Source organism: Hirundo rustica, chromosome 1 (genome assembly GCF_015227805.2).
Source record: "Hirundo rustica isolate bHirRus1 chromosome 1, bHirRus1.pri.v3, whole genome shotgun sequence".
NCBI classification, from domain to species: domain Eukaryota; kingdom Metazoa; phylum Chordata; class Aves; order Passeriformes; family Hirundinidae; genus Hirundo; species Hirundo rustica.
In genome coordinates, this window is record NC_053450.1 from 92,063,627 (window position 1) to 92,078,224 (window position 14,598).

Consider the following 14,598-nt stretch of genomic DNA (forward strand, 5'->3'; position numbering starts at 1 on the left):
CAGCATCTGCTGTGTTTGCTTTGGAAAGGTGGGAGGTATCAGTCCAGTGAAGTGATTCGTCTGCTGGCTTTGTACAGCCACGGCCTCCCTATAACTCAGTCTTCATGTTAGAAGCATATTCTTGCTCAGAAAAAGAGGGCCTCACAGCAGAGTGAAATAAAGTTGATACCAACCTTATAACAGCATTGCAGCATGTTGTGTAGCTGTAAAGGTGTTTCTTAGCTGACTAACTCTCAAAAGTTACCATAGTGCCTAACAGTGCTTGTTGAAGGCTTGTCCAGCACAAGCAGATCACTGACAAGGTGCCTGTACTTTCAGGCTGCTCTGAAGAGACCCTACATTATCATTTATTTCCTCTCCATACCACTCAGCCATCCAGCTTGTGTTCACTGATGAGTCCACAGTGCCATGAATGTCACCTTAGACAGAACTTGAAGTGAGCTCATTTTTGCAAGTGCTGTCGCTGTTTAAATGCTGGACAGTTGTTATTTCATGTACATTGATGAGGGTGAACATATGTTTCATATCTGGTCTGGTTTTTCGGTCACTAGGAGACATACTCTCTTTTCTTAGACATGTCTAAAAGAGAAAACACAAAGGAAAGCTTAAAACTGAGAATTCCTGTGAAAGGCAATTTAAAAAAAATTTCTGAAGGTTTTCCTTTTTCTCTTTGCTAACCATAGCTCATTCCCCTTTCCCATTTGTTTGTCACTGGAAGCACCCAGTACCAATAAAAGCTGCTGTTTCTTCTAAATCTATGAATTTTATAGAACAAAAGTCTCAGTCAAAAAAGGAAATTTATATTTGATTCACATTTTCATCTCAACAGGCTTTGCATCAAACTATTGCAAGTGTGCTTCCACCTGCCTTCAATGCAAGCCAGTGCCTGAAATATTTTCATCAAGTTGTCAAAGTAAAGCCCCAGTCCTGCCAACCAGCTCTAAAGTGAATGTCACTGTTGAGTGTAGTGGAGATAAGGCACAATCTTCACTAAAGAGGAGGACAAGGCAAGCTGTAAGAACTTAACAGGCATTATAAATAATGAACCTCACTTGTGAGATCAGGTCGATATTAAATTTTGATGAAAGCTAGGTTGATACCTGAGACAGGGCCTCACCCAAAAGTAAGATACACATAATTTCACCAGAGCGATTATCTTCACTACACAGCTCTGCTTTTTATAACTGCGCCACTAAAACTGGGACTTTTTTTTTTTTTTTTTTTTAATGTAAGGGGAGGAGAGATTTCTGCAGAGAGATCTGAAATTCTTCCAGGACACTGAGAAGAACATGGGACATCTGTCTCTTCTGAGTGATAGCCTTGCTTTCATACTTCCTTCTAACAAATTCCTACAAGGTTTATCTCGTCAAACTTTAGTCTGAATGGCACAAATTACTGGCAGAATTGTCAATCTAAAAAAGAGACAGGCATAAATTTAATTGCTCCCTGAAGGTACATGGAAAGCTACATTTAGTGCAGCTAATTAGATACACTCTGATCAACAGTTATGATTCATCTGCTGAGGAGCAAAACAAGAAGGCAAATATGAAACAGACAGCAAAGGTTAAATCTGACCTACCAAAATGCTGGGGTTGGTTTTGGTTTGGTTTTGTTTTTATTACAAATGCAGCCAGTGGTGCACTGTCCTGGCACTCAAGATTCCTGCTGCCTCTGAGCCAGGAGGCACTGACCTCTGCGTGGAGGGGTGACTTCACTGCCATTGCACCCAAAGCATCGTTTTTCTTCTGTGGAGTGAGCTTCCCAAGAACCTCCTCTCCCTTCCTTTACCAGAACTACCAGCCATCAGTAAAAGTATGGATAAACTCCCCAATAAGGTTTTTCTCCATGTATTTTAAAATGTCTGTTTAACAAGAAAGATGTGACTTCACAAAAAAGCTCATCTCAAATGGGGTTGTCACCAATTTACCAGTATGGAAACTGAGGCAAAAAGCAGGTGGACATGTCTGTCATGCCATCACACGAAGCAATTCCATAGGTGGGGAAAGGCTCCCAGGGGTCTGTGCCTTCATCTTGGACAAATGCTGTTCCCAGGTACTAAACCAGAAGACCTGTTTCTGTGTCCTTAAACTGATAAGCAGTTTACACAGAGTCATTGAAAGCAGAAATGAGCAGTGAGAGTGCAGGAACATAACTGATAGTTTGAGTTAGATCAGAGTTAGACCAGATCGGACCAGTTAGATCAGATCAGATCAGACCTCTCATTGGAACTCCATCCTTATGTACCTGAGTTTACTAATAAATTAAGTATGGACACCAGCTTCAGACCAGCTATGTTAAAGCAGTGCTAGCAGAGATGAGCTGGTATTGTTGCTTTGCTTATGAGAAAGGGAATTACTTACACAAGTAAAGAAGATGAGCAGCAAGTAGAAAATCCCAAGGCAAGTCAGCATCAAGAGCTCGCTTTTGTATTTTTTTAGTTTGTCCTCTTCTATTCCAGGGCAACCTAAAATGTAAAGCAAGGTGTTACATTGCTCTGGTGTTTGTAAAATATATTAAAAGTGTTACCTTCCTGACATGCCATGTGGAGCATGGGACAGACAAAGCTCTCCACTGTACCTGTTACTTTTAATGTGACTGTGCTGCTCAGATTGCGTTCTCCGTTCTGCTCCCCCAAAGTGCACTTGTACGTCCCGCTGTTTCGGCTGGTCACATTTTTGATCCTCAGTGAAAAGGAGGTGCCATTGGAGAGCTCCAAGGACTCCCCAGCTTCCCGTGGATAGTGAGATTCCACATCAAGGACTTCCCATGCTATTCCTTCGCTGTCTCCAGCCATCTGGAAAACACAAATATATTTCTCTTCTTGGGCAACAGTGTCATCCTCAGTTTTAGGGTAAAGAAAGTTTTAAAGCTGGCTTAAGGCTGAAAATGCAGAGGCTGAAGAGAGGCAGGGTGGAGCACAACCTCAAATCCATTAAATATATTAATGCTTGCAATCCAAAAGTATACAGGGTATTGCTTAAATGGACTCTGTATATAAATAGGAATTATAGAACTATTCTGTGATAACTTCTTAAGCTGCCTCACCTAGACAGCAACATGACAGAAGGTAGGCGTAGAGTCTGCTCTCAGTGGGCCTATGCAGAGGCCCCAGAAGGGTTCAGACTGAGAGAGACAGTCCATGGGGATGGAGCAGAGGTGGCAAGAGGCATCCCTACCCAGGTGCTTAGCGGCAGCTCTGGGGACCAGAGGTGCCCAGGAGAGCATGGCAGCAGACAGGGGAGCTCCGCTGCTGCCTGTGCTTGCCCTGCCAGCACACCTCCTGCCATGCAGTGGTGACAATTAAACCTGCTAACCCAGCAAGAGTGCCACTGCACGAGGGCTCTGCCAAGCACAGGCTGGCATCGTCCCAGTGGCTCCACAGCCCAGAGTTCCCTGTGAGAACACAGCCCTGGAAACTGCACTTTCCTGTGCCAGTTTCTATGTAGCTGACCCCTGAAACCATGCTGCCTCTCTGGAGGAATGGAGGTTTCCCCCCACTCTGCTTCCCTCCGTTCCACTCATGATTGGAACCAAAGAACAAAAAATTGCTCCGACTCCTTCAGATTCGGTTACGTGAAGGTCACAAGCAGGTTCTGGTGCACTTGGGGAGCCTTTATATGTTGAATTTCTTAATTGTAACCAGAAGAGCTACATTCCTTGGCATTGCTGAGAGGCTGCTGGAGAAATTAAGTGTATTCCCAGAACAGTTCGTACTGCGGGGTGATAGGATGCACTGAAAATGACAATTGGCTGGGAACCACAAAGAAGAGAGAAATCACTAAGTTGATTTGAAAGATGGAAGAAGGGTTTGAATTAGCCTGTGTCCATTCTTATTCATCCAAGTTGCTCCCTGGGATTCAAGGCGGCATGCCCTCCATAAAGGTTTCCCAAGTAATGAATTCAATCTTTCTGTGGACCAGCAGAGCTAGAGCCAGCTCCTAAGTCCAAGGCTCAGCATTTCAGCCAAACATATAACTAATGTAAGCCAAGGCTTTTATTATTTTTTTTAAATTTATTTTATTTTAATAGACACATTTTTGGGTCATATGTTGGTGGTTACTTTCTATCAGCATAGCTACTACATCAGGGTATAACAGTTACACTGTAAGTTATTAAAATTAACACAACTTTCTCATACTGAGGCTAGGAGTATCTGGTTTCCCTTTCATGTGTTTGCAGGAGGAAAGCACACACGAGAGTCTGGCGAGAAATATGGGTCTGATACTCCCTTATACATTGCTATTTTTGCAACCTAAAATGGTATAAAAACGTGCTGCAATTTGAGGAACTTCTCAGGAACTGAGAAAACAGACTAAAGCACAAGATTTCCTTAATTGTAAAGATTTTTTTTTCTCAGAAAGATTTTGGGGTTTTTAGTGCATCAACTGAAACACAGAGAAGTAATTTCCTGGGGCTTTCCACACTTTACCCAGAAAGAGGGAAGAATCTTTCTCTTAATCCCCCAGTAAATTTACCCAAGCTTCCCTTTCTTATTACACTCTACCCCAAGCAGTGACAAGACAAGCAGTATGTATGGTGGTTTTCAGGCTGTAGGGACTTCACTGTGCTACAGGGATTTAGGCATTTTCAGGCCTTGCACATTGTCAGAGATGTGGCCAGAGGAATTCCAATACCCAAGCTGAGCTCAGATCTGGTTACAACTAGGTCAATAGCAGTTAAGTGGATATAGTTGACCTCCCTCAGATCTAATTTTTGCCACTCTCCCTTCCCTTCCCACCCCCTTCCTCAGTGAAATTTAAAACTGCCTGCAGGGCAATAAAAGGAACCAGCCTGGCTGCCCTTTGCATTGCCCTAATTTGCAGATAGGACGTCTGAGCTACACACAAAAAATTAGATTTGTTTAGGGTTTTTTGGTTTTGTTTTTTTCCTTTAATTTACTGGCAGCATAAATAATTGCTGTCTTGGGTGGTAAATGGGGGTGTGATTCTTGTGGCTGAGATCTGGGAATGAGAAAACCCTTTGATCTTTCTGTATGCAATTGCAATCAGCCTTGCTCCTTTAAGGGAGAACTCAATTAAGTCCATGCATCCCATGCCTGACCATGCACTTATTCCAAGTGAGATTTTGGGTAAATGATTTAACTTCCCCATTTCATGGGAAAAGTGAGGGATAGGATCGATCATTGCCTCCAAAGCTTTTTAAGGTGCTTGCTTGCTGTTGCAAGCACAACGATGGCAACCCTGCAGACAAGACTGTCAGAATTTTGCCTTAGACATGCTCTGTGTAATGCAAAGCAGTGTCATGAAGCTGCACTAACAAGCTTTTCCCCAAACCAAGAAGAAAAAGTTCCTTTGTGCCCTAATCTCACTCGTGGAGAAACCACTGGTGACCTGGATGGGGGTTGTGAACCTTGAATTGGGGGAGGAGGAGGAGGAAGGGGTCATATCTGTGGGTTTAATTCGGGGTTTGCACACCTTTCTTCCTCCATTAAATCTCTTCTTTACTGAAAGGCAAGAGCAGGCAAGGCAGTCTTGCAGGGCTGCTGTGTGCGCAGCAGCATCCCAACATTTTTTAGTCTGCAGAGACATCTGGTGGCATTTTTCCAGCCTCTGCAGGCAGTGCATCCGCCCCAAATCAGAGGTCCCAGCAATCTTTTCGCTGATGCCTGAACCAAGCCTTTTTCCACAGCAATTTTATCTCCTGTTATCTTATTAAAAACGAAAGCAAACGCCCCCCTCCCTTTTTAAATTCTCGACATAGTGAGAAAACATTTGATCAAATTTGCAGAGTGCATCCTCATATCCCAGCTGTATAAATGGAAGTCCATGAGGTGTTCAGTAAGGTCATCGTTCTGCCTCTTGCTCTTTTCAAGAGAACCTCTTTCCCACCCCAAACCTAATTAAAATTACAAAAATGCCACTTTGCTTGCCACCTCCTGTGAATTACTTAGCAGGGTCTCTCACTGGACAGATCATTTTGCAGCTCAAGCTTCTATGATAAACCAGCTCTGATTCATGCCAAGTGTCCTCCAGGTGATACCACAGCCCAAGGTAAATGCTAAGGGTTTTACCTAATTAGCTCCACACAAGCTTAGTGGGATCAAAGCAAGTGCTGCCAGAGACAAAAATCCACTTGTGTAGGGACCATCCTCTCCTTTGATCAGTGGGAAAAATTCTTTTCTTCCCACATTTCATTTGTGTTTCATTTCTGTTACACTTCACTGCTGAGCAAACTGCAGCATGCCAGCTTCCCCTGCTCCCCACCTCCAAATGGAGGAGAAAAGGAAGGAGGTCTGTTCCTGCTCCCATGTTTGCTGCTAATGGCTTTACCAACATTTAAAAGGCAAATGATGACTTGTGTGGGGACAGGTAGAAAATTTTACCATGCAGTCCGCTGGGGTTTAATTCCCCCAGAATTTTCCTGGGGAACAGGGACTTGCTGGCAACATAATTCGGCCTATCTGCATTAAACTACCCTTTAAGAAAATTTAAAATTTAAAGGAATAGTGGAGTGTGACTCGAGGCAGAATATCTTCAGCAGATGCTGAAGTGAGGTGATCCTCCCTCTCTCTCACTCCCTGCCAAGACATACCCTGGAGCTCAGTGCTGAGCTCTCAGCGCAAGACAGACATGGTCATATCTGAGGGAGTCCAGTAAAGGGTCAGAAAGATGAATAATATCTTGGAGCACCTGGCATGAGCAGAAGGTGGAAGAGATAGTTCAGCCTGGAGGAGACCAGGCTCAGCATCATTTTAGCAGCGTTGGTTCAACCTGATTAACAGGGAGATGGAGAAACTGAAGCTGGACTCTTCTCAGTGGCATTCAGAGGCAAGAAAAAGGGTAATGGGCACAGACTGAAATTCAGGAAATTCCACCTAAGCAAAAGAATAACCCTTTTAACTGTAGGGGTGGTTGAACACTGGAACGGGCAGCCCAGAGAGTATGTGGAATCTCCATCCTTTGAGATATTCAGGACTAAACTGGACACAGCCTTGAGGAGCCAGCTCTAGTCAGTTTTTAGTGAGTTTAACTGAAAGTTATTGTAGTTCCCAAATTCTTGGAAACACATGGTCTAAAGAGGTTGTGATTTTCCTACATATATTCTCTAGTCAATTGACTGATTTCTATTAAGTTTCTCCTAGCCCGGAACTTTTTGAAAAGAACAGTGGTGGTGATATACAGTGGATATTAAAATGGGATATGTTTGATTGAAAATACCACTGAGCTGATATAATTCTGTTCTCTGACTGAATGAATTATGGGACATAGGTAAAACAAGGAGGCCCCCAACATTTAAGTGCTCTTCAGCAAATATTTCTTTTTCAGAGAACTAAAAACCAGGTGGAAGAAGGAGGAACACTTTTCTCAGTTCCAGCTGGCTAGGTTTTAGCTATTGTTTTGAAAACTGTTAGAGCATTACATGGTAGGACCCTAAAAAAAGTTAATTCACCCATGCTGTAGTGGTTACACCCAACTAATCAATTAATATTTAATTTTATCATTAACATGTGAGAGTGAGTAGTTCTCACACTAACTCATGTTCTCTGCTCTCATTAAATGCCTTTTCTCATCAAACTTTTCCCACACTAAGGTGGTACACTGTCTTCTAGGTAAATCAAAGTGCCAATATAAACCACTTTTCCCATAAAAGAAAACTTTTATTTCAGCAAAAATGGTTGAGGTCCAAAACCTATGTCAGTTTAAAGGTGGAACATATTAACATCAGATTATTTTCTATTGAGGGGGAGATAATTGTAAAAATGGTTTTGTTTAAAATTATACCAGGCATAATGGCCAACCTGAAATTTCTGACTGTTACAGAGAGCTAAAAAATCTACATACAGCCAGAAGGAATTTATTTTCTGAACCAAAATATATAGAATTCTGGCAATGCCTAACATATAATGAAACACAACTGAGCTGAAACTGCTTAATAGGTGTATTTTTCAGCACAAAACCGCTTCCACACTCGATTAGTGCTAAAGGTGCATCCATATGGTTCCTATACAGTGTCATGTAGAGATACCAAAGTTAAATTTGAAAATGAGACATAAATTGTGGGCACGTGTGAGTGAACCCTGAGTGTGATATAAAAAGGGAGGGGAGAGGTTGAGGGGGGGAGATGAGGAAAGAAAATCCAAACCCCAACCCCAAAACAACAGCAAAGGAGCTATGTGTGACACGTGAGCCAGCTGGAAAAGCCCTCTGACTCACTCACACAGACTCTTTATTGTTTAGTTGGTTTGGCTTGGTTTGATTTTTTTCTTTTTTTTAGCTAAGGGCATCCAGCCTTAGCTCATGTCAGACAAAGGAATTGTTTTGGTCATGAAATAATTTCCATTGCTCCCTTCCTGTCTAAATCTGATGAAGCTACTTGGAGATGAATGGAAGTCTGAAGAGCACTGGAGTGCATTTCTTTGCATAGGTTAAAAAAGTTCAGCTGAAGTAATTTAGCAAATATTTACCTATGCTAATATATCACAGCTATGCACTTTTAGCAAAAGTAGTTTTCTTTGAAGGAAGGTGCAGTCAATATTACACGTCTAAAATGTTTATTCTTATTTTGTCATATGAATTCCCCCTCTTATTCTGCTACAATTTTATCTTTTTCAAGGAAATGCTATAAAGTTAACAGATTTATCTCCACTGAAGCATAGTGTTCTTTCCTCTTCCTCAAGATTTGTTTTAGATTAGAACTCTTCTGGCTGTCACATGAAGAAAATAGTGAAGTATCCACTGGGGCTTCATTTGTGTGTGTTTAAACTCGATTTTCAAACTGGATATGAAGTGATAATTATGAGGGTTTATGAAGCGGTTCTCATTTTCAATGTACTGCACAAAGAGAAACTATTCAGTTTTCAACAGCCCTACAAGGCAGAAAGGTAAGTAAAGTTTCATTACCCAGATTCTTGTCTTGTAGGTGGGCTGTAGAGATTCAAACCAGCATTTCCACAGACAATTCCCAGTGCCTGGGCACTTAGGCAAAACGACCTAGTTCTCAGTTCTCAGCAGGCGAATTTCCACGCATGTTCGTATACGGGTTTATGGCATGCAGGCTGCCCAACACTCCTAAAATTGTACCACACTTAAAGACTATTATGAACATATGAATTCTTTTCCATGGCCTCATGGTGAATGGAATGAGAGTTGCGCCAGACTGGAAGAGGACTTGGTGCTCTTTTCTCCAGTGTGTTCAGCCAGCCTATTTATAAGTAAAAAACGTTTTGTCTGAGCTGACTGTGGTCCTGATTCTGCTCAGAACTACTTACACAGGTGACCTCCTGCATGAGAATAATTAGCTCCTATGATCCTGGATGCACAGCAGGTCAAGCACATCCATGCTTTTTTTTTTTTTTTTTCCAGCATGAGACATCAGCAAAAGCAAAGGAATTGAATGCAAACCTTCTTTCTTACACCCAGCTGGATCTTGACACCAGAATATCAACTCCATTGGATAATTACTTCTCTATGCAACAAATACTTTTAAATTACAACCTTTTTTTTTTCGCAGATTGTAACAAACTGGCCCTTAATTGCTCTGAGCACAGAGAGATGCCAGTGGGAAGGAGGGGTTTGCACACAGAACAAACAGCTGCACAAGCAGCACCGAAACATTGCCACCATCATTTTTTTAAGCCACAGAAGCAAAGGTTAATTGCTTGCATTTACTTCACAGTTCAAAATGACCTCATACAAAAGATTTTGCCTAACAGCTGCTTGAACTTTACAGCCTGAAATTTTATACAATTTGTTAGAATTACCTTTTAATTGGTCTTTTGGGGTTATATGTGGTGTTTATTGATTAATCCTTCAGTCGTTGTTTTTAAATAATAGAGTAATTACCTGTGTTGGATAACCCAGTCACACTCCACCATTCCCTCACCCTCCTTTGCACTGTTGAGTGGCGACAGCAGCACAGAGCCAAAGAGTAGAGAGGGGAGGAGAAAGATCTTCAAGCTGCTGCCTATTTAGCTAGCCCCACAAGCAGAAGTATTGCTTGTTCAGCACAAAACACTGAGCCTAAATTGCTTTTCCCCATGGAGACTCGGGCTTTTTAGATTTGGTGCTCTGGTTTTCCTAATATGGCTGCAACTGTGGCTTGGGCTGGCGTCACTGCCTGCGTGTCCCCACTTCCCACCTCTCTCATGGGACAAGCAAACAGAGGACTGCAGTACCATGGTTGGTGCCATCAGCCTCTGAGGACTGTGGCAAGAGCTGACAATAGCCAGACTTTTGTTACTTTTTGTGTCAGGAGAAAAAATAAATGTGAGGACACTGGAAAACCAGTCTTTTCCCGAGCAAAGCAGTTGAAACAGGAAGAGCAAGGAGGCCATGGAGGGAGTGGGGATTGTAGGGACAGAGCAGGGGACATGCAGTGACAGTCTAGACTGTGACAGCATGACTGCTGCAAGGGGAAGCAGCACCAAAGAAGGCCCCCACAAAAGGCATCGTCAAATATCACCCTCCGGTGCATATGCAGTCATTTTGCACCCAGGTGGAACTGCAAAGAGCTATGAGGCAACACGTAATTGGGTTTATAAGCTTTCCTTATACTTCTTCATCAGGGAATGGCTTTTGGCTGCTGTTTACTGCTTGCTCCTCCCAGATCCCCCTGAACATGGGGAAGCATGTGCTTCTAGAGGATCCTCACACTTCAGCCTGTTTTTGTTGACTTCCAACACCGCTATGGGGGAGACTTTTCTGGGACCCAGTCAGCCTCTCTGTTTATTCCTCCCCCACCTCCTACCATTTCTGCTCAGCTCCTCCAGGTCCATCACTCAGCACAGTTTGCCTTCCATGAGCTCCCTGCCCTTCCTGGACACTGTGGGATGTGGGGTGGGAGAAAGGGAGCCTTCAATAATTAGCATGTATCTGGATGGGAATATATAGATCTTTATCCAGCTTTTGAGGCAGAAAACAAAAAATAATAAGTTGACTCATATTCCATATCCCGTAGTAAAGTTCAACCAAAAGCATTATTCTCTCCTCTCTGTCTACCACCTGTTCTTACTTCAACAGTTTGGGAAAATGTGCTGCACTTGGTGGCTTGGCAGTCAGACGTTCAAAGCAGCTCTTTTGAGGTGCAGTTGCTATCTAGTCTGTAGGGAGATGCTCATTGTTGTACCAGCAATGAAATTCAGATGCATTGCAAGTTTCAACCTCAGAAGCCATAACTAATAACAAACACTGTTTGTTGGTTTACTGTAGGAAATGAGTTTAAAATTGTATCTGACCAAACTGCTGAGGAAGCCAAGGCTGTGGCTTTAGGTCCTGGCAGAGATAAATTAACCATTTTCAACACCCATAAATATGTTTTTTTCCTCTTCCCTTCCATTGCTCTACCATCACATGGGAAAATTCAACCCTGTAACCGACAAAATCTTTATTCACAGATTGATTTTACGCTATTATTACAAGCAACAGAGAGTTAACAGGCAACAAGGGGACCACCAGGACTGGCCCATGAAAAGCACCAGGAGTGTATGGCTAGGAGTGGGGAATGGGGGAGAACAAAACCTTAATTGTTTTCCCGTTAATTTGGCTCACACCACAAGCTGAAGCTCTGCGCTCAGATGCAAATACATGGTGCTGTACAGCTTGTCAAGAACCACCTCTTCTCACCACTGGGAAATTCTACCTCTCTAGAAAATTTCATCTTATAATGTTGAGCAGGAGTTTTTTTGCTCATTAGCTGATTGATTCTTGTAATCCTTCCTATGCACAGGTGGTCAGCAGGGCTCTCCTGCTCTGGAGAGAGAAACTCTGAATCAGAGCAGACAAGATGTGATTTTTACTTCATGACTGGAAAGAGATAACTCAGAATTTCTAGCTCTCCATCTGCCGTCTGCTCACACCCTGCCCTTATGCACACTCCACTAGTCAAATCTTCCTAAAAAATACCAAGTACTTTTTTAGTTCTTCCATTTCAAAGCAAAAAATCATCTCCTGTTTGGAGGAGATTGAACAAGAGCAACATTATTGATGTTGCAAGGCTTAAATACCATTTTTTTTGCTCTGAAGAAAATCCCAGAGGACTCCTCTTTGGAATAGTATTTGGCAGGTTGTACATGGGGCATCACCTGAATCTTGATCCAGCAATAGAAGCCAGCAATAATTAGATGGAAAAGCAGGCCAAGAGCAATTCAGAGAATCACGCTCAGATAGCCTCTCTCCAATGACATGGAAAAGACCTGTTCCCCATGGTCAGCTCAAAAGTTTGCAGTGCTGCCTTCTCTCTGCCGCACTAATGGGGGGACGCCGCTGCAGAAAACAACCCATTTCGTACAAGACAAGCCAGCATCAGGTAGGAAAGCAAAGCAGACTACTGAAGTAACTTAGGCTTTTTTCTTACTTTGTACCAAGATGCTGTCTGGTAGGAGATTGAGGGGTCCTGAAGAGCTTTGCAGGGCAGCACCGCTTCTTCAGCACACCTCACAGCAACATCTGGGATCATCACAGAAGTCCCACGGCTCAAGCACCAAACTGCAAAGCACAAGTACACATCACCTTTAAAAGAAATTGTTTACACAATCCTTCCTGTCTTCCCAAAACATATCCCCCACAAAACAAACATGAAAGACCAGAAGGAAAATTACAAGCCTACCCACTTACCATTGCCCAGGAAGATGATCAGAGTGTAGTGTCCCAAAGTCATGGCTTTTACTGATTCAGATCACAGAGCGACGGTGTGCCTCTCTGCAGATTGGACTGCGAGAGCAGAGTGAGGCTGTGACTGCTTCTAGAGTGATATTTCTGAGGGCAGATTGGGGAATCCCCCAGACTTATCTCAAGGTTTTGTCATAGGGAAAATCCCTCCACGTATGAAGTAAGGCTCCTCCCCTTAAATCTGTGAGGTCACTCCCATTTCTGCGAGCACTTGCAGTGGTAGCAATTCATCTCCTTTTTTTTTTTTTTCCTCCCCCTCTGTATTGATCTGAACAAGATTGACCAAGGGGCACTGTGGGTTGGTGTGAAGGCCATCAAAATCAGCACTGAGCAAATCTCTCTTGAGTGACAAAATGTCAGGGGAAAGGGCTTGTCAGCTCAAAATCCCCTCTCAACCTTCTCTCCACAGTGTTAACAGCACAGTGCCTGAGCAAAGGTTGGCCTTATGATGTGACGTTCCTGAAACTACATTTAAGACCTCAGGTCACAGCACCACAGAAACACTTTGACTTGAGGCTAAGGGCTAAACAGGAGTTATCAGCATGGCTGAGCAAAACAAGCTGTATTCCAGTAGAGTTACACATTTAACTCTGCAGGTCGGCACACGATGTAGAACATCATCTCTTCTTAGTATATTTTGTCATTTTCAAGACAAACAAAGGCATCTGGAGTGACATAACTTAACAAATTATATGCTGGAAAAATTCATAATGGAAAAAATCAAGGCAGTTCCCAGAAGAGGAACCATTTGGACATCCTCTCTAGATATCTGGAGGGGGGAGGAAAAATCCTTTCCCTGTGATCCGTGAGAGCTGTTTACCCCTGGAGAATTTTTGAGGAAGTCCAAGGTTGATCACAGAAGCTTTTACAAATCCTGAAACTGAAACTTGCTGATGTTATTTTTGGAAAACACTTGTGGCTGCTGTCTTTAGGCTACTGAGATCACGATGAAGAGAGCTATTTAGGAGAGGGGAATTTGAAATTTTATGGGTGGAGAATGTATGGTCAGCCCTTTTTTGAAAACCAGGGTCTGGAAGCCACTCCAGTGTGGGCACCCTAAATCCAAATCACCTCTAGGAAACTTTGTGAGGGCAAGTCAGTTTGACAAGTCCTCATCCTCACCATGCAAAAGTCCTGCTCAGATGAGTAAATGCTTTGGGTGGGTAACACTTTTGGAAACTCCAGTCTGTTCTGTAAAGAAAGTCCGACAGCAACTTCACTGTTGAAATAGCCCACTTATTTTTAAAGCTTTTTGCTTCTATCTTCATTGACCATAACAGTAAATATAACAGGCTCTAAGCTTTATTTTTCTCTTTGTGTTTTCTGGTTTCAAGGACCAGGACGTCAGTCTATTACTTAGAGAGTACAAATGAAATGTAAAACCCAGTGGATCTCTTGAGAATGAAAGAAAATCATTTCTTTCCCTGATGTGAAATAATAGAGTCCTTGAGAAGATAGAAGGGGGGGGGGGGGTGCTGCTGAAGGAAATCTTAGTGAGAAGAGGGCTCCAGTTAATATATTTCACATCTGTTCTTCACTAAAATGATGACTTTTCTGCCCCCATGAGTCAGTCACACATCAAGCCCATCTCCAAGAAGGGCACTCAGCTTTCACCCGAGGACCTTTTTCTGTGAGTTCTGCAGAGACATGCGTTCACCCTCCATAAACCCATCAAGAGGCACAACCTTTCTCTATCTCCCTTTTCATCGTGAGGAAACCCCCACGAGCAAACCACAGCAAGCTCCTGCCCCCACTGTGGGTCAGCCCACACCAGTCCTTCCCCTGCGTGCCTGGCCATCAGCAGCCGGGGGGGCTGTGCCAAGCCTGAGGCTGGGGTCACAAGTTTGCCCACACAGAAGTGCGCTGGAGGTAAGCATAAAGGGCCAGGCTTCAGCACCGGGAAATGCACATGCCACACACACGTGCCAAGGTGATGTTAAACAGCGTTCTTCCTCAGTTAGTTAAAATACAG

General features: G+C 43.1%; 1 protein-coding gene across 1 annotated transcript; it reads right to left on the minus strand.

Moving 5' to 3' along the window:
- Positions 1–420: 420 nt before the first annotated feature.
- On the minus strand, positions 421–12,615 carry CD83 (CD83 molecule). Its single transcript, XM_040082184.1, has 5 exons — positions 12,573–12,615; positions 12,313–12,443; positions 2,578–2,794; positions 2,361–2,464; positions 421–579 (listed from the first exon to the last, which is right to left on the minus strand). Exons 1-5 carry the CDS (start codon positions 12,613–12,615, stop codon positions 421–423), a joined length of 654 nt encoding a protein of 217 aa, XP_039938118.1.
- Positions 12,616–14,598: the final 1,983 nt, after the last annotated feature.